The 20,237-nt window shown below is 41.6% G+C and overlaps 1 protein-coding gene across 15 annotated transcripts in view; it reads left to right on the top strand.

The window, feature by feature from the left end:
- The window catches only part of BRSK2 (BR serine/threonine kinase 2), a 310,976-nt gene that overhangs the window by 263,871 nt on the left and 26,868 nt on the right, over positions 1–20,237 (top strand). For 7 of the 15 annotated variants that reach the window (XM_042038343.1, XM_042038341.1, XM_042038340.1 and 4 more), the window contains exons 13-17: positions 398–463; positions 4,463–4,486; positions 10,252–10,312; positions 14,193–14,805; positions 15,960–16,008. In XM_042038343.1, the coding sequence (XP_041894277.1) occupies positions 398–463; positions 4,463–4,486; positions 10,252–10,312; positions 14,193–14,805; positions 15,960–16,008 (813 nt within the window). The remainder of the gene's footprint in view (positions 1–397; positions 464–4,462; positions 4,487–10,251; positions 10,313–14,192; positions 14,806–15,959; positions 16,009–20,237) is intronic. The other 8 variants (XM_042038352.1, XM_042038351.1, XM_042038347.1 and 5 more) reach the window with 5 other exon arrangements.

The following is a 20,237-nucleotide window of genomic DNA, read 5'->3' as shown; positions in this document are numbered from 1 at the left end:
AACCTTTTCCAAGAGTGTGCTTAGTGTTGAGGTCTGCTGGAAAAGTTGTGAGTAACGAATGCTTTGCAATTAATGCCTTCAGGCATGTTCTGTTTTCCCTGGACAGTGTGACAAAGTAGATGGTACCTGGGTTTTAAATTGGATAAAGGAGAGCAGAGTTTACAAGTATGCATGGGGGAACTCATTTTAGACCTCAGAAGTCAGGGGAAGATGATGAACCTGAGCACTGTGTAGGCGTGAGCCATGACTGTAAAATAAAAGAAAGGTTTTTTCAGAGCATTGCTTAAAAAGGGGAGGATGGGTTGGGGGGCTGGGTGTCCAGCTTTGCTACAGGTGACTCTCTTTTATAAAAATGTCCACACTAGTAACTGTGTTTTCTCGCTTTGTTCTGCCATAGTAAAACAATGTTCAGTAAAAGCCTGGATATCTCTGAAGCCAATCCCAAATTCAACAAAGAAGAAAGGTATAAACACTGACAATATGTTCCTCTCCTCTACCTCACTGCTGAGACCTTAAAGATGCAGTACTTACCTTCTCTGTGTGGGGACAGAGCTGTTCTCTCTTTTCTCTTTAGAGAGAAGCAAAGAGGGTGGGGTGTTTACAGCTCCACACTATGTATGTTTTTGTACAGTACCATTCATTTGAGGCTATCCCCAATGCAGCCTGGGACTGTACCAATGATTTCCCCACTAAATTTTCGTCCTACTGTTATTTCTGGTTCAGTTCTGCCATGAGTAGAAGTTCTGTCCAGGGTAGAAGATGTATTTGGTAAGACTTCTTTGGGAAGGATTGGAATATAAAACACTAGGAAAGCCCAGAATGTTCCACTCCCAGTATTGGAAACAGCAACACAATTGAGTCAGTGACAACAGTGGTAGGAAACTTTGGAAATTCAGTCTGATAGACAAAATATTAAGGACCTCTGGTAAGAGACAAACTCTTTAAGACTACCCAGAGGACACAAGAGGAAAATGTGATTGAAAACAGGATTTTTGGAGGATTATTCTAATCTAGCAGTTCAAGTGACAGATGCTGAGGAACAACAAAAAGGTTAACTCCCAACTGTCAACAGAGGCACAATGGAAGACAGGCAGGCCAGCACATTTACGGAGTTTAAGTGGACTTATGTGGGTCCATGAACATAAAAAAAAAGTTTAGACTTTTGGGAAGGCTTTTAGTGTACACGTTGTTTCTAAAATTTTGGTCTCAGAGGAAGAGAATTTTTCTCTGTGTTGAAAACTGGCATCCCAAAGGATAACTCTTCATCAAAATGTAATCCTTACATATTTTGGACAAACACTTAGCTTACGTGAAGGTTACGGGTGTGGCATATGATTCAAAAAGGGAGAAGCAGTGGCTTCCTTAAAGGAACCAGTGGACTTCACAAACTGTTATTATTTCCATTTCCCCTTTTCATAGAAATCTTTTATATGAAGATAAATGTGGCCTTTAAGTCTCAGGAGATTTTCAGGATGTGTGAGGGACTGTTTGGGCCTTTTGCGGTCTGAGACAGTCTTTTGTGGTCAGTATTTCAAGTCCTGAACCTGCCACAGTGAGGAACATCGTGCATCTGCAGGAGAGATTGTGCCTCATGTGGTGTGTAAAGCACCCTTTTTAAGATGCCAAAATACCAACAAGCATTGGATTGGACCTGAACTGTTAGCATCCTTGTAGTTCCACAGCCATGAAGAAGTTGTGGTTATACAGCCTTTAGTGGCTGCGCTTTCCTGGACTGTTAGCATAGACATGGAAATTCCTGTTCCTTTCTCTGATATTCCCTATATGTAAGTTCTGCTCTTGAACATGTGGCACTTCTTGCATTAAAAGTTAGCCTGAAGTAACTCCAAAGGTGAGCTTTTCTCAGTAATTAGAAATCAGGTCCAGTAAGAGAGATGCAGAAATTTTATCTGTGACAGGAGAGGAGTCTTTCAGTGGATGTTCCAAGCACCATTCCTTGTCCCTCTGTCCTTCTCTGGCAGCTGCTACAGCTGTGTTAGGAGCAGAAGAAATGACACTTCAGTATCTTCCGTGGGAATTTCTTAAATCCACATAGGCATTTTGTGTTTCCTCTCAAAGGTGGTATTTTTCAGACAATAGGAGGAGAAGGTTAGAGCACTGCATGAAGATCACCCATGGTCCTGCTCATCAAGGACCAGGCTGAATTTTTGAGGATCACATTCACTGTGATCTTACCTCCCTCCCACTTCTAAGAGCTCGAATGAAAGACCTCAGTGGTGGGAATGTGAGAGAACCTGGATTCTAGATCTGTGTACAACCACATGAAAGGAAGGGATAGGCAGCAAAGAAAACCCCAGCAAAATGGGGTCACATAATCAGGGTGGCCATTAAATTTTTGGCCAGTGTTTAATTGTCCAATTTTATGATACCTTTTTTAAAGGAATACTGCATCTTTAAGGGTCCCTTCCCTCTAGATGCACATGGTTGTCTTAGTAGCTGAGGCCACTGTCCCTTTCTCTTTTTCTTTTTCTTTTCCTTTTCTTTTTCTTTTTCTTTTTCTTTCCGACTTTCTTTCACCCCCTCTTTCAGTGCTTCTCTTCTTCTGTATCTGGGTTGCTGCAGCTCCGTAGTTCACTTGCTTCAGTATTACAGGGAATGCACATGTCTGCGCTTCTGGGTCTATTGTGTCCTGGGATTGTTAATTTTTTTTTAAACCTCATTTCCCCTTTTCTTTACCCTGTTGTCAATTTGCTCTCCATTCTCTTTGTTAACCTCTTCAGTGCCTTCCCTGTTGGGAAAATGACTTGAAAGAAACATTATTGAACCATCTTGCACCCATTCTATTTACATTTTACTATTCTGCATGTGTGAATATGGGTGTATTTTCTGTATAAATATACACACAGGTTCCAGTATATACAATGGGTGTCAATTTGCTCTTCTCAGTTACATCACTGTAGATAGACTGGTACAGGTACAATTGAGGACAGCATTTGTTCCTAAATATATACATGTATTTGTATATATATGAATTAGATCTTACCCAAATTTGCACTCCAGGCTGAAATATAAATGGAGTGTCACTCAAACACATGAAAAAGAACTTACTGTAATGCTTCTTTCCACTTCTCTATCAATGCGTAGCACTACAGCTTTTTCATCCTATTCTGACTACGTTTTCATTTTAACTGTTCTCAAAACTGCCTTGGTGGCCCAGCCCAGCGCTTGCAATGTTGATGTAACTGGAGGCATGGCTAGTTGCACTGAGCAGTAAACTGTGAAATCTACTGGGCATATATTAAATTTGGCATTTCTGTCTTGTGGAGAATGGATTTTTCTCGCCCAGCCAGAGGTAGCTCTGGCAGCTTGGGAGCCTCGTGTTGAAAATGGAGGGAATGAGAGAGAGAAAATGACAGAGAGAAAAAAAAGCGTTGCATCCAACTTGAAAATAATTTGGCTTAATAACACCAAACTGTTTTTTTATGTCTAATCTAATCTTTGTTAATGTGAAAAAGTGGTGACACTTTCCTGAGTTTGCTTACCTGCACCTTTGAAAACTTAATAACCTGACTATTCTTTTTCCATTTTGAATGCTTTGGTTAGTACATAAAAATTAAGAATACTGAAGTTTTCAATTGTCACTAGCCTTCAAAGTCAACGTGCCAGAGATTCAGTCTGCTTTTAGACCTGCTTTTTCAGACTCTGTTCAGCACAGCATTGATTTATTCTCCATTCACATTTGAAAGATTTCCTTTGCAACCTACAAGACCTAGAGACTGAATTTATTTTAAATGAAAAATGAGATCCTGGAGCACAAGATGGCATCCACAGAGATAAGTGCTGGGTTGCTGAGCTGGTACGTTCTAGCTGATCTGAATTCCTGACTATAAGACCATCATGACTAATAAGGTAGTATCAAAGCAGATTCACAGCTTGAGCTACAATCTTGTACCCTGGGCTCCCAAGCTGGCTCAGAAATGCATGCTTTAATAACCAATACGTTTCACAGTTCATTCGTGGCAAAAAAAAAGTACTTCTTACCAGGCCAGCTTGGGGGACAGAGGGACACTGCACTGAACAAACTGGGGACAAAAAGAACTATTTCCTTGATAACAGTGTGATATAACTGTGCCTTATGTAAGAGGCAGAAAAGAAGTGCAGCATGAAGTATGAACCCCATTGCTCTGCTGACTGCTTTAATTGGGATTTGGCTGGGAATTTTTTTTTTTGCAGCCTTAGTATGTGCCTCTCCAGATTCCCTAGTGCCAGAGTTGGATGTGTCTGCAATATGTGAGTGGGACAAAAGTTGTTGTCTGGTAAATGAAACTGTCCCCCTAGTGTTCCTGGTCTCTGGAAAGACTTAGGTACCGGTGGCAATGATTATGACCGTTCAGTTCTCCGAACAGTATTTCACTCTGCTTTTCCTACTCTTCTCTCCACCTGCCTCCACACCCCTCTCTCTTTCTTTGTCTCTCTCCCTCTCTCTTCATTTTCCCTTTCCGAGGATGACGAGTGCTGATCCATTGGGGTAAGCTCTAGTTTTGGATTATTCCTGTTGTGGGACCTGTTGTGACTTTGTAGAGAAACTTTTCATTTCCAATTTCCAAATACAATACAGGCTGATACACTTCAGTGACTGAGGCTTTACAGCAGGGAGAGAGAGAGAGAGATGTGGGAAGAAGCATTTTTGGTGCTTTTGTGATTGTTTGTGTGCTTTTATGTTGGAGTCACACTCCATATAATTTACTTTTGGGTTCTTTTTTTGTTCTCTTATTTGTCCCTCTATTTCAATGTCTGTGGGCACAGAAAACTATCCTCCTACACTGTGCAGATACCAGGACACCTTCTGAGAATGAAACCCATTCTCTGTTTAGCACTTTCGTATCTGTTTGGTATTTTCCAGTTAATTTGGATCCTAATTTATCTGGTTTCCTTCTTTTCCTTTTTCTTTTTTTTTTTTTTTTTTTTAATGAAACTGAATCCCATCCGTGTTATTAAAAAAATGCTGGGTATTCCCTCTCTTTTTAGAATGTTTTCTTAAGAGGTGAACAGATGGCCCTAGAGACAGATATATTTTCAAAGCTCTTTATTTTCAATAAAGGCAGTATGGGTACAACTAAGAATGCAATCACGGTTCAAATTAAAGTTCCATTTATAAATACTTAAGAGAAGGAGAATATTATATTAATAAATGATTTGATAAAATCATTGTAATAGATCATTACAGTCTACAGTAAAAACTTCTTGAGAGGGACACACACATATTGAGAAAGCTAATTAGCACCAGTAGCATTTACTTCCCATGTTTGTAGCATGCTTTAATATCTATTAATTCTTTCTAAACCATTCATAAATTGAACTTTAGTATAATTGGCCAATTAAGGAGGGTGGTGCTGTTCAACATCACCCACTGTATAGGCTGAAAGGGAGAAAAGGTGTGTTACCAACACCTGCCCTCCTTCCTCTGCACTCTCTGTAAGGCTTCATCTTGCAAGTGGTTATTACCATGGGCAGACCTTCTGACTCAAACATAAGTACTCCCAGTAAGAGCTGTCACAGTGTTATTTGCACGGTTGGGACTGTAAGACAGTGGCACACCCAAGGTATTCTATATATATTCCCTGAATCAGGGAGTGAGGAAGCACAGTTTGTACCTTTCAGACACCCAAAAGTAAGAGTGATGAAGTTTAACACAGCCTGACTGCTCACCTATTGCATGTTAATTCAGGTCGTTGTCAGGGGTCTCATACCCTGAAGTTTCAGTTTAAATTTTTTTGGCTTTTAGTGAGCAAGGAAAGAGGAGTATCAAATTCCACCCAATTTATGCTTGAAGCAAATAAGAGGTTGGATGGATATTTTCTGGAATGACTTTCAAAACTACTACTACAATTCAAAATTTCTAAGGCATTTCACCCAGGGACACAAGTCACTGCACGCTGCATGCATGCTGCAGGCTCCCCTTCTTGGAAGCATGGCTCCAGCTTGACCAGCTAGGAGGCTGTATTCAGCATCCTGGTAAAACTGCGCTATGAAAGCAAGTTCTGCTGGGACTGCAACAAGTTACCAAACTCGCCTTTGATTGTATGAAAAAGTTCTAGGAGATGGTTATTCAAAGAAGAAACAAATGCCAATTCTGATCTAAATGTTAAATTCATGCTGTGAAGCCTTTATGTTCTACTGGTGTGTCCTAGCAGGGGCACTGTTTAAAAAAGCACTTGGGAACAGATCTGAGAGAAGGGCGGTGGAGAGACACTCTGTACATGTGCTACATGTGTAGTATGGTTACCAGGCCTGCTGCGCTCCCCTGTCTCGTGTTTCTCTCCATCTGCACCTCAGCAGTGTCAGGCTTTAGCCCTTCTCCTCTCAGGAAATTCTGCATTCTCTGAAACCAGCTGGAAGCTGGTTTCAAGCCCCTCAGTTTCACCAGTAAGGGAACACTGGTGTGACATGAATTGGGCCTGTCATGGCTTCCTCTTGACAGCAGCTGGCTAAAATGAGTAAAAAATTGCTTTAAAATGAAGGACCTATTAACTGTGGTACGTTGAATTATCAACTAGATTGAATAAGGTATAAAATCATCACAGCTACAAAGTACAGCCCACACACGCACATTTCGTTTCAGTCCTTTGCCTCTCTCTTTCATAGCTCAGCTGTCTCCAGATTATTGTGAGTCTGTGGAATGGGAGGAGTAGCCTCCAATGATCTCAGTGTCCACCTTATGTTTAGAGTGCTCTCTGCATCTTCCCCCTCCTAAACCTTGGGTCTACCTCCCTTATGTTTTGGGGTTTTTTAATTCCTCCCTCCTGGCTTGTCGAAATGATTGTCACTTTGTAAGGGACTAAACAGTCTCTTCTTGGGTCTCTAAATCTGGCAGTTGTGTTTGAGGGAATGCTCTTTATCTGAGCAACTGCACTGACTTTGCTGCTTGTATTTTCAGCAACCTTTTGATGATTTCCATTTAGTGCACAAGCATACAAAACAATGTGCAGAACACAGAGCAAAATGAGTCACACACCGTGTTCACAGTTTCCTAGATTGTTGCATTTAGTATTAAGTTATTGGAATAATTATAGATTTAATGCTTCCAGTAACATTTAATGCCTGTAAAGACTCTTAGGAGGTTACTCACTAATAGATACTTCCCAGTAAATAAATTTAGTTCATAGCCATGGAGATGATGTCGTATTTTTCTCCTCTTTCCACACATAAGAGTCTGCCATGCTAATGTGCTGCCTGTAGGGCCTCAAACTTTCATTTTCTGGTGAGAGGGCTAAAAATTTAAATTCCTGTTCTTTCATTACAGCATTTCAGCATAATGCAATGTTTTCATTCCTTTCTTTTGGCCCTGTCCCAGTTCTGTCCACCTGACTCTGAGATACAGGAGCAGTGCATGTGGTTGTTTTTTTTACAAACTGAGTTATAGCATTGCTCAGCTGAGATGATCTTGATGAGAGGGACAAACCTGTCATTTTTGCTTGTTAGCATTTTTGTACTGGAGTATGGAATCTCATGGTAGGTCACGGTACTGAGATTTTATAGCCAGCTTGAGAATCATATCCCATCTGTAAAGGTAAATTATGGGAGTTTTGTTAAATTGAAGAAGATGCAAGGAAAATCTCCTCAGTCTTGGTGTCATATCCCATACCACCACTTTCTGGTAAAGGAGGAAGAGTTTTGAAAATATACAGCTCTCTTTTCACCCTGACACTTAAATTGAACTCAGGCTTCTTTAAACTCTTTCCACTGCTCCTATATACAATTTCCAGTGTGGACAAACTGAAGCTTGCTATAGGGCCTACTTTACTTCTTACATGTTTTGCATGTGAATCAGCAGCAGAAATAAATCTTGTTCAATAGCAATCATGTGGATACTGAATGCATTTCCAGGAGGATTTCATACTAACTGTCTCTTATGTCCCCTGCCTCAGGCTCCTAGGCTGGATGAAAGCACAGTACACAACAACTATTTTTCAAATATTGCTTCCAATAAAGAACTGGGAGTTGGGAGGTGGGGACTGCCATATTCTGCCCTCCATGTGTGTGATCATTTTTGTAAAAAAATAAGAGGCAGTGGGGTTGGGAAGGGAGATTCAGGACTATTGGAAACACCTGATTGCAAAAAGGAAATAGCAAAGTGGAACTTTTAATGAAGTATCCTGGAATTCAGGTGAGTGTCAGAGAGGACTTTCCCACCACAATTAAGAGTTGATGGGAACATCTCCTTTAACTCTAAGATGGTGTTTAACTGCATCTCTGGGCACCTGAATGCCTTCCACATTTGTCCAAGATAATCTATAGATTCCTCTTGTAATTCGTGGTTTGGAAGAAGCTTTTCTTGATGATTCATGCAGGGAACATTTTAACTGAAAGGCCTTCCCATCTGCAAGACACATCTGTGGTGCAGTCAGCTACTTCACTTATAGGAAAGGCACATACAGTAGTCTTTCAAAAGTGGAGCAGACAGTTCTTCCCTTAAAATTATTTTGCATAAACCTTTATGAGTGCCCCAGATCTTGATGGTACAAATTTAGGCTTAATCTAGTGTGAAAGAATGCCAAGAGTGAGCCTCTAGTTTTTACTGCTGCACTATGATGGGCAGATTGCAGCAGGGTACAAGAGAGAAACCTAAGCATAGAATGAGTGCCCCAGATTTTCATGGTGCCAGTTGAGATTTAATCTGGCCAAAAAAGCATGCTGTGAGTGGGCTTCTGGTTTGGACAAAGAAAACCATCAGGGCAGAGGATACAAGTAGAGAAAACAGAACCTGCCATTGTGTTCAGTTGTAGCTTACTTTTTCCTTGGAAATAAGTCCTCTTTTGCAGTTTGCTTACTTTTAAGGAATTCTTCTTCTCAAATTTATTTATTAATATGTCTGGGAGACCCATTTTAGAAACCATTCTTTCTGTTTTATTCTACAACAGCAGAAGAGAGTAAACTGACACAGTTTATGGTCTAAATTTGTTTTATATTCTTACGTATAAGCTGACATCAAGTATCTGACCCATATCAATTTTTAATATATATGTGTGTACACACAGATAGACACATTAAAACACATACACCCAGGCACTCTCTTTTCTACAGGAATTTCACCTTTTCATGTTTGTTACCTGAAGGCAAGTAATTACTTTCATGGCTCTTATTATAGGTAGGTTATCATAGGTAGGAAACATTGGTAGGTTTGCTATACTGACATATTGCTGCATGGTGGTTCTTGAGCAAATAGGTTCTTAGCCAAATCCTCTCCTGTGAGATGTTTCAGTCTTTAAGACAACTTTCTTTCTGTTTAAAAAGAATAGAAAGCAGCTGCCCCTGGGGCTCACTGATACACAGTCACACATAAGGTGTGGGGTTTTTTTCTGTGGGGCAGCCCTCCTCCTAGAAACTACTTCTGCTGAAATGTTTGTGCAGTCTGGCCTGTCTGCTCTTCCACCATGTTTAGCATAGCACATTTGCACATTTTATTGTCTGCAGCTGACGTTTTTCATTGGTGACCTTTGCTGGAGAACATGAGACCTTTAACAGTATAGGTGACCTTGTCAGCAGATAGGACAGTTCACTCTCCCTTGACTGGCCTCTTTCTGAGGGCACCTGAGCTGTTATTTTGATATTAGTAAAGTCATCAACAAAAGCAGAACTCATTATCCCTAGAGAAGACCTGGCTAGTTTAATGCAGCAGCAAGAAGTCTCACTGAAGAGCAAAGATGGGAAATCCATCAGTGAGAAGCTGGAAAGGGCTAAGCCAATGCGATCTTTGATTTCAGTGGGAAGTCATCACAAAGGAAATGATTGTGTGCTTGAGTCAAGGAGACTTGGGGTTTTAATTATTATCTGGAAGAACCCCCTGCCTTTCTGTCTTGTACACACGATGCTTTTCCATGTTGCTTGTGACAGAGAAAGTCTCATTTTGTAACCACCAGCACTGTGCAAAACAGAAATCTCAGCACAAGTATGAATGTCTTCACCATCCTTTTGAATTCAGCTGTTCAACTTGCACAGAGCAGACCTAGTAGCTTCCACGTGCTTGATAACCAAAAAGAAAGTAGCAACTGCCTTAATCAAAAGAGATTATAGTATTCTCCCAGAGCAACAGCATCTCTTTGATTTGTGGGGGGGAGACAACTGAAAAACATGGCAATAGTGAAAGGAAAGAAAAGGAAAGAGTTATGTCCTTTTCCAGTGACAGCCTCCCTCCTCCTTCTCACTTCATGCCTGTGCCTGTGGTGGCTGGTGTTCAGGGTTATTACTTGTCCGAGTTTTCTGAGGGATGTTTTCCTTGTTGTGTCTATTCAGGTCTCGGTCAATCAGCGGAGCATCGTCTGGGCTCTCCACCAGTCCTCTCAGCAGTCCAAGGGTAAGTGGTGCTGCTTCAAGATCTGTTGGTCTAATCCACTCACACATGCTTGATGCTTTTCGACATCTGTTGCTCCAGAGCTGTGGCTCTTAGCTGGGATGTTTTGCTTTTCCTTGGCAGCTTGTAAATTTTAACGGGCGGTGAGGGAAATGTTACTGACAAATGCAAGCGGAGAATTTTTCCTACATGTTCCCTGCACTGTTAGCAGGGGTCTCATTGTGCCCCTTCCCTTTTTCAGTCCCATAAGCACACAGAATAACATTGCTATGACAAAACACTCTATATCCAGCTGAGGTCTGCATACAGCCTGGTTTCAGACCAAATGATCAGGAGCCATTTCACAGCTGCCTTCAATTAGGTCACAGTAGAGCACCAAACCACGCTGGTTATCTTCTGTTTGCCTCAGAACAGCTCGTATTAGGAAGTCAGAGAAAATAAATTATACAAATTTGAGGGCTAGCAAATCTAAAAGGAAAGTAAGAAGCTGACTGACTAGGATAAGTTAAGAACATTCAAATCCCTATAAATAAGGTACTTCCACATGCCCTTTTTAAGCATACAGTCAACTAAATACTGATATTCAACTAATACTGAGCCAGTACAGCACATGCTTGATAGTACATTTGTTGCAAAGTTGTAAGAGTATCTAAGTGCAATGGCAGAGGCTTCCCTCTTCGTGTTAACTTCTTTGGGGATAAAAGTGAGTATTACTAGTGCCTGACAAGGTCAGCTAAGTCTCTTGAAGACTGCAGTGCTTAATAGAAGTCTAGACCTCATCAAAAAGTCTGTTGGGCTGTGACAGTGCATGTTACCTAAATGTCTGGCCCAGAGTCTTTGGAGGATTTCTACATGCTTCCCATGACTTCATAAGATGAAAAATTGATATATTCCATGTCTTAGGGTATGGGTACACCTGTGGATTTACTCTTAGTTATATGAAGATAACATCAGTATTCCAAGTATTTGAAATTGCAATTCCATCGTAAGATTCTGTGTAATTCTTGTGAATAAAGACACACTGTCAGCCCTAAGTTTATAGTCTAGTAAAGCTTCCAGCACTTTGCTTGGTTGAATTAATTTCTGAAACCTATTTTGGGCTCCTGCCAATTTTTATCCTGTTTTGAAACTGGCATAAGTTGTTCTTGTGGTCTCCTCTGTGTCTTTAAAATCCCAGGGACTAGTGAAGATCCATTTCCTTCTTTCTGCACTGGGACTTCTGGTTGCCAGTGGAATGAAGCAGAGGTCTGAGAACTCTTATGCCACTGCAAAAAGTACTGGAAAAGTACAGTGGAAACAGTTTTGTGCACAAATAAGCATCCAGTGCAGTAAAACTAAATCTTGATTTCATTAATTGATCTCTCTCTAATTTCTGACAGTTCAGTAGGACGACATCAAAGAATAAGTTTGACAATATCTGTCCCATAGTTGCTGTATCTTACCATTATTACTTAACAGGCAGTAGATTAAATAGTCTTCAAAGGGATTTAGCAATTAGGTGGCATTTTCAGCAGATCATAACAATATCAAGGCGGGTCGTATTTGAGGCTCAAAAGGAAATGTTGAAATATTTCATATTTTTTTAAACGTCCTTACCTATGCTTCTAATAGCACCTTAGATTATTGAAAGAGAACATACTTTAAAAAGCAAATGCACATTTCACTTTTTGCACTGCTTAGATTCGGTTCTATGAGGAATTGAATTCAGCAGCAAATAAAAGTTCTCAGATTTCACAAGATCTTTCTAATGGTGTTCCACATTGCACCAGCTGAAATCGAGACCTAATCTTGTTCTTCATTTCATTATTAAATATGTGGTAATTAAGGGTGCCTCTTCAGATTCTTAATGGCTTAAGAGGGAGTTGAATCTTACTTTATTTCTTTCAAATCTGCTTCCCAAACCATCATACACATAAGATAGGAAAATTGCAAGGAAACATTTGCAATTAACAGTCTTCGAGTTTTATCCATCGATGTCATTTGCAAATAGTTAATAGTCAGATGCTGATAGTGACTTCCACAAATTAACCACTTTCCTCATCTTTTCCCCTTCCTTGCTCATTGACAATCAGAATTTAGCAAAATGGTAGACTTTAGTTTAAAATCCTAAGAGTAATACAAACATTTTAATGTACTGATTTTCCTTTAATTTTGGTGGCCTAACCCTAAGTTCTTTGAAGTAATTGCAAAACTTCAATGCAAACAATTTAAAGATGTAAGTCTTAAATAAATTTATACAGTTTTTTAAATATGGCAACATTGTGCTAATCCGTCACACCCAGGAAGGAAACTCCCTAGTGAGTGTGTTTCCCTGGGACTGAGATTTGAGGCAAGGTTACATGTACATGGTATGTCTGGTTAGTTCTTGATTACAGCTTTTAGGTGTCAAGAATAGATAATAATAATGGTGATGTGTAATTTTTCATAGGTAATATCTTTGTAGAAATCAGAATCTAAGTGTAGACCAAAGCTGAATATCTCGAGTAGTGACTTCTGTTTTTACAATTATTCCAGTACTTGTAATCTAAGGTGTTAATAGCAATGTTTTGTAAGGACTTTTTTTTGTTTGTTTTCAATGTGATTTTTAGCTTGCTAGTATCCCTTAAAAGGCTTCTACCCTTCCAAGTCTGTCTATTGCTGTTTGCTGTCAAAGTATGAATGGTTTCCCAAAATGCGTCTTAACACGTGTAAATGTTCCTGTTTGGGAAAAAAAAATCATAATCCCATTTTGATACCTCAGTGATGGATTATGAACTTTGCTTGTATTTTCCTTTTTAAACTATGTCTTACAAAACAATGGCTCTGCCCACCCTCTTCTTAGACATGGGACTTAATGGCAAATACTGCTGAGACTTTATGACAGAAATTCCAATTATCAAGCTATCCTTCAATGCAATGAGGGATGTTGCAGGAGAAGCATAAAGTCTTGTGGAAAGTATCATCTCTTCCCAGATAAATAAATTTGCCAGACCTTGCTGAAGTTTTTGCTGTAGCAGTTAACAAATCAAACACCAATCTGAGTTCATATATTTCTCGTGGTGTTGTGTGCTCTGAAGCTTCCAAGTGAAGGCCGAGCAATTTACCCCTCCAGGTCAGGGGAGGAGAGTGGGTGCCCAGGTGGCATCACTCTCCCTTTTCCCCCTCTTTCTGCAATGGGTGGCTGCAGCTGGTGCATTACCCAGCCAGGGGTAAAGAGGAAGGAAAGAGGTTCTGACTGGTGTGTGCAGTAACTATGTGTATCCCCTGCCACTCCGTGTGTATCACACACCTGTTCTGAGTCTCATCTCTCTACGGGGTTTGCATATGGGCACATGGAGCTGAAAGAGGTGGTCCCAAATCACCGAGACATCTTGATTTGTCTGTGGCTTGAGTGGTTCTTCTTCCCCTTCCTCACCTCCCTACAGCATCGTGCTTCTCTCACTGCAGGGCAATCAGAACAATCCCAGGGAGATGGCATTTCTCTCTTCTTTTTTCTTGGTTACTTTCTTTTTCTTTGTTTTTTTCTTTTTTTTTTTTTCCTTGTTCCTTTGTTGTACTTTTCTTTCTGTTGTTTTCCTTTGCTGACACGTGGTTGGTTAATATGATGAAGCCTGTTATGACACTGTTGTTCTTGCTGCTGCCGCTGCTGCTGTTGTTGAATATGCTGTGTTCCCAGCTAACTGCATGTCTTTTTTTTGTTTTTTGTTTGTTTGTTTGTTTTCGTTTCTTTGCAAAATCCCTCCCCCTCACTACCCCTTCACCTCCATCTCCTGTGTCTCCTTGTGACATGGTGCATCTTTGTGACTCGGATGGATTTTATTCTGACTTTCCTTTCTCTGCTCGCCCGCTCTTTGCGTATTTCACTGTTTTTGATGTGCATGGACACTCTGCGTCTGTCTCGTAGCCTATCAGAAAGTTCTTCATCCCCCCTCAGACCTCCGACCTCCCTTTCTCTCCCCGACCCCAAGTCTCCTTGGACCCTGATGCTTGTAGGAACGCCTCCAGGCCTGGACATGTACTCCAACCAAAGCCAGCACTTCAGCCCAACCCAAAGACGCAGACTTTGCCATCCAAGAGCAAATTGGCTGAAAAACCACTCCAGTCTACTAAATCCAACCCACTCCCTGCCAGCAATACCAGCGCCCCCTCTTCCCAGAACAACCCTGTGCAGAATGCTCAGGGCCGCTCGCCTGCTGCCGGATTTAACCCACAGCTGGCTGTTCCTAAAGTGCAGACCAACCCTATGTCTCCTGTTAGATTGCTCCCTTCTAGTACTGACCCAAGCACCAAATCTATCCCCATCATACAGGTCACCCCTCACCCCTCTCCAAGGGGAAGTCCCCTCCCTACCCCCAAGGGGACACCTGTTCATACGCCAAAGGAGAGCCCAGCAGGCACACCCAACCCAACACCACCATCCAGCCCCAGCATTGGAGGAATGCCCTGGAGGACACGGCTCAACTCCATCAAGAATAGTTTCCTGGGGTCTCCTCGCTTCCATCGTCGGAAATTGCAAGGTGAGTACTCACCCAGCCACACAGGGTGGTTTTGACTTGGGCAGATGTTCAGCAGGAATTTCATACCTGTCTGTGGCTCTGCAAATTCTGTGTACCAAGGGCTGAATATTGGTGCGGAAAATGAGAGTGATAGCATCAGCCAAGCTCTAACCCACATGTGAGCAGGCTCTGTTGTGCCACTGCACCTTCTCCAACGGCATCTCCTGAGCCCACTTCACACTCCAGTCATACAGCTCTTACTATCCCTGTTGTGACACTTAGACCACAAGAAAAATCTATCTTCAGCTCCTTCACTTGCTTTGCAAGTGGACCTAGGGCTCAGCCATTTCCCCTGTGGCTGTGCTCCACTGCCTCTCCACAGCCACAGGCTGAGCCTTATGCTGAAAAACAAGACAGCCAGAGGCAATAGGCTGAAATTGTCCTTCTGAAGCACAGCTATTTTGATCTTGGTTAATGCTTTTTTTTGCCTCCTTTGGTAATTGGTGCAAAAATCTCCTTAATACAATCAGTGGTTTCATATCTGCTGGCCTACTTCAGTTTTCTGAGTCTCTAGAGTGTTGACATGTGGAAAATTTTCTTCCTCAGGCTCCAGGTGGCTTTTTTGCATGCAGGCAAAGGGCACCCAAAGTCACATGCCTTATCCTTGGATGTCAGCAGCAGCTATCCCAACACCCTGTGGTTTTACAGGATACTGGGACATGATCCCATGGGAAAGGAGGATTACAGGCATGGAATAGTTAGATTTTGAACTGTGATGGTCAGTGCCATTGTCTCTGAGGTGGTCAGAGAACTGCAGAGAATTGCAGCAGTGACTGAGCTGCATCCAGCTGGGCTTTGAGGCAATTGCAAAGCAGTCGCATTGGCACAGCGTGTTTGGATCTGAACCAGAAACCATTGAAGCCAGTGCAAGTTTACCTAAGGACCTAAGGAAGGGTAGAGTGAGCCTTGAAATGCAGCACTTGATTAGATGCAGAGATCTAGAGACATATGACTGGTGTTCAAATGTCAGAACTAGTCTACAGAGTCAGTGGGCAAATGCAAGTGGGTGCAATGGCAGAATTGTTTGGTTGGTGTTCAAGCAGAAAATGAAAGGTGTACTGAATCATCAAATTTCTTTTCTCCCTCCCTCTCTTTGGCTGTGCGCACATGGGCAGTACCTACACCTGAAGAGATGTCTAATTTAACCCCAGAGTCATCCCCAGAGTAAGTACTCTGCCTTTTTTCCCACCAAATACCAGTGTCATTTCCTGGCCTGAATGCCATAAACTGACATATTTCTATTCTGGATCAGTATCTGTTTGTAACCTCTTGTCCTGTGGGTGAGACAGAGATGTGAAATGATTCTTCTGATAAGGACTGTGCATAAGATACATACCTCAGTAATGGCACTGGGGTCAACAGGTGATGAAACAAGTCTCCCAGTAACCACCTCATTTTCTCACAGCTTGCTGAATTTGCTGGGTTTGTAACATGTTTCTTCTCTCTTCATTCATTTGGTTGGCAAGTAGATCACTCACTGGGACTGGAGAGGCTGCTCAGTGGCTTATACTGGCATTAACTGTGCACCAGAAAGTCTTCCTTTTAGTACAGGAGAGTTTGCATCCTCAGGATAGCATGCAGGAGGCTCTGCTAAGATAATTCCGAGGGATCTTTGGCTGCGATAGGAAGCGCAGTGTTAATTCTAGGCAGCAGTACTGGGACATGGAGAAGCTGTTTCATATTCACCAGGCTCATTCCTAAAAGTCAGTGTGCATTTCAACCATTTCACTGCACAAATGTGCGTCACTGCATGGCAGGTTTGGAAGTCGCTGCCAGAGTGCTGCTCCGAACACTTCCTAATATGCAACAGATGCCAAATTATTCCTTTTTATTTTCACAGCTTGTGTTTGTGCACCCAATGCCCATAGACTTAGCCTGCCAACTAAGGCAATTTGGCCTCTTGTTAAGAGACTTGTGTGAAATATTCATAAGTCTTGGATGGGAATTTTGAGCTTAAAGTTTTGTAATTGGTGACAATGGTATTGTCTTCACAACTTGTCCCAGACCTGGCTTTTATCTGGTGTAAGATGGGCACTCTATTTGTAGTACTGCAGAATGGAGAGGGATAAAGACTTCAAGAGAGGGAGAAGTAGGGATTAGTAAAGGTATCCAGGAAAAAAATTGGAATATACTGTGTTTTCAACACTTTCGAGCATTTACTGATAGAGAGGCATGAGAGAATTTCATAAAATTGGCACATCATTATCACAGAAATATACAATACTCTCATCTCACGTGTTTTTAAAGCCATTAAAACAGAAAACCTTTAGAATTAAATTTCTCCTCTTCGTTGCATGTATGTTGGTGGAAGTTTTGCTGTTGATTTAATGTCTTCCCTGCTTCCCACTCACTCTTTAAAAGCTGGTGTAGAGAAGTAGTGCCTGTCATTTAAGGCAGTTTGGATGCAAGTCAAAGCCTAAGGCCCTCTTTTCTTTTTCTGTATAATTGCCAAATTAATGAGTTCAATTGGGCTGCACCCTGCAGTAAACATAATAAAAGTCATAAAAAATAATGAACTAGATTATATTTTAATGATAGATGTCTGTTGCTCAGTGCCCACTTCCACATGTCTTATTTTTTCCCATATTTTCTTCTTTTCTGTAAGAAATAAGATATCCTTATCAAGAGCTGTACTGACCTCATGGGTTGAGTGATAAATGCATGTCCTTGCTCTGTCTGGTACAGCAATGCCTGCCATTCATTTAACAAACCTGATGATTAGGTAATACACTTCGACGTGTCTGGGTAATGCTGTTCTTTCTCATGTGAAAAGTCCTAGAAAATGTGTTAGGGATGACATTTAAAGAGACTTAGCTCCAGCTGCTTTAAACCTGCAAAGCTCCATTTGCTTGAGTAGAAATGCTGCTATTTATGCCAAGTAGGTAAACCCCTGGAGGTTACTGATCTGTGCGCTCAGAGACAGAGAAGGAACACAGAAGGCGACGTGGTCAGACACTCCAAAAGTAGGAAAAGGAACAACATTATAGGAGTGAGAAATTTCAGTGTGAAGTAATAAAGCACCAGCCTCTATTTTCATGCTAATTTATTTGCTTTTTCGTCAGCTGGACACCTGATTAGATTCCCTAGTGTAAGCTACATACCCAGCTTCCCCCACATATCTCCTAACTCACTCCCCCTTTAAGAAGTTTGCCATGACAAGAGAAGATTCTTAATTTTAAGTACATTTTGTACTGCTTACAGCCTGATCTTGTGAGATGCTAGAGCATGTCATTCGGGGTGCTGAGGATTCATATACAATTTAACCCAAGTTAGTAGCATTTAATGCCCTCTAAGAGCAGAAAAACCTTTATTGTGTAATTTTACTCCAAAGCTGTCCCCTGTTCTCAGTGGGTCTATTCCCTAGGTGTATGAATACAGCTAGTTCTGACAGTTTTGGGGAGAAAAGCCAGTGCATGTGTGCTGTGTCTTGATTCTGCTCATTACAGAAACAGGAGAGGCCACTGACATATATTCCATCTTATGTGACACCAGCAAAGTTATTTTAGTGAATTCCAATGATTTACAAGCTGGAGTGTAGCCCAGGCTACCAGTGAATCTTCCAGACTCACTATTACTGGTGATAACCTCACTGAGGAAAAGAGCCCAGATGGATTCTGGAGACTCCAGACCATGCTGAACAGGAAAACATCTCCCTATGTTCTGGGCCCTCGTTACCTGTGCTTGTTAAGAGACCTATAAATGAGGGGCCAACAAACCCATTAATGAAAATACAAAAATGAAAAGCCATATTTTAAGATGGCAGACCTGCAGTTAAATAAGCACACTTTTGCAGGCCCATGCTTCCCCTGAGCCCTTGGAGTCCATCCAGCCAGCCCTGGTTCAGGGGATGATACAGCCAAGCCTAAGACAAGCAGCCATTTTAGATGGATAACCAGGTGCTAATTTACTAATGAGCACAGACCCCTTACATGCAGGGAGCTATTGCCCCAGCTCTCCAGGGGCTTGTGGAGTTGTTGTGGTGTGTGAGAGACACATGAGCTAATTAGTATGTAATTTTCTTTCACACTCTAACCCTGGCTCCTTAACGACCATTTAAATGAGAGGCCCTCTCTCTTTACTGCTCCCTATGCTAATCTCTGGCTCACTGGCTTAGTTACAGCTGCTTATGAATATTTTAGGGAGTGACAGTTTTCCAGCCCACTTTAATTGAGTGGGGGGCACTGGTTTACCAAATTGCAAGTGACTCTTTCTGTACTCTTATTTTTGGTTGCCTGCAGTAAATGAAGCAAGTCATTATTTGCCCAGCCAAGCGGTCTTCCAGTTGTGGTCTTCCTGCTGTGTGCATTAAATGGGCAGTGGGCCCACAGCTGCACAATTCATGGAGCACTCTGGGATGGGGAATGGGTGCAAATTGCTGGACACTGCTGAGATCAGCTTTGTTCTTTATCCTGAAGGCCTAGACTTCAAATTAGTTTCCTAGTTTGCTCCTCTCTCTCTTAGCCTCTGTCCTTCCTCTGCCTCTGCCTCACTTTGCCACAGACAGTGAGTCTACTAGCAGCTCGCTCCAGTTGTTTATTGCTTTGCTGGAAAACTGGTGTATAGTAATCCCTTTTGCAGATGGCTCTCCTTGTGTGGAGAGATTGTCTTCTTCCACTGAGTGGTGAATGTCCACCCTATTGCTTGCCATGCTGCAACCTGGATTTGGCATTATGAAGTATGCTGTAAAGGGAAAAAAAAGGCAGTCTCTTGGTGGTAGGTCTTTCCATTTCTGACATTTTCATGCTGAATTCTTCCCTTCTAGAATATGGCTGATTTAAGTGTGATTTTCCCTGGGTTTAGTTTGGTCCGGCAAGTATTTGGCTGTGTCTCACAGCTGACAGCCTCTTTTCTCCCCTCAAAACCACACCTTTCAGAGATGCTACTTTCAGGTTCTGGGTAGTGTCTCCCACTAACATTCATGTCCCTGCATTCTTCCTTTAGCCTGTTTAACTTAAAAGCTAATGTCAATGAAGTGTATTGAAATGGTTAAACAATAAGCAAAATCAAACATTTGCTGATACGATCAGTGTGAAAAAACAGAGCAGTTTAATTTTATGATGAAACCACTATCTGATGCTGGAAGAAACTGAGGAGCTGGACTGCTGCCAGTGGAAAGCCTGAACTGTGTTTTGCATGGTGTTGTTATCTCCTTTCTTAATACTGAAAATTCATTCCTTTGTAGGCTGACCAGAGTTCACGCACTATATAGACACCCTAAATGGGACTGATGAACAGGACAGTCTTTGTCCTGGCCTTGCATAATAGTGGATTTCACTCACTGATAGATTGGAGCTCCAGTGAAATCTACAGCTTGCTTTAAAAAGCAAGATCTTGTGATTGTACCATCAGCCCAACAGGACACCTTCAGAAAAACATCTTTCCGAGTCCTTTAA

The sequence above is a fragment of the Corvus kubaryi genome, unplaced genomic scaffold (genome assembly GCF_017639235.1).
Source record: "Corvus kubaryi isolate FWS band 111438036 unplaced genomic scaffold, C.kubaryi_AGA036_p1.0 37392, whole genome shotgun sequence".
NCBI classification, from domain to species: Eukaryota; Metazoa; Chordata; class Aves; order Passeriformes; family Corvidae; genus Corvus; species Corvus kubaryi.
Note: the sequence above shows the minus strand (reverse complement) of the source record. Positions and strands in the feature narration are given on the sequence as shown.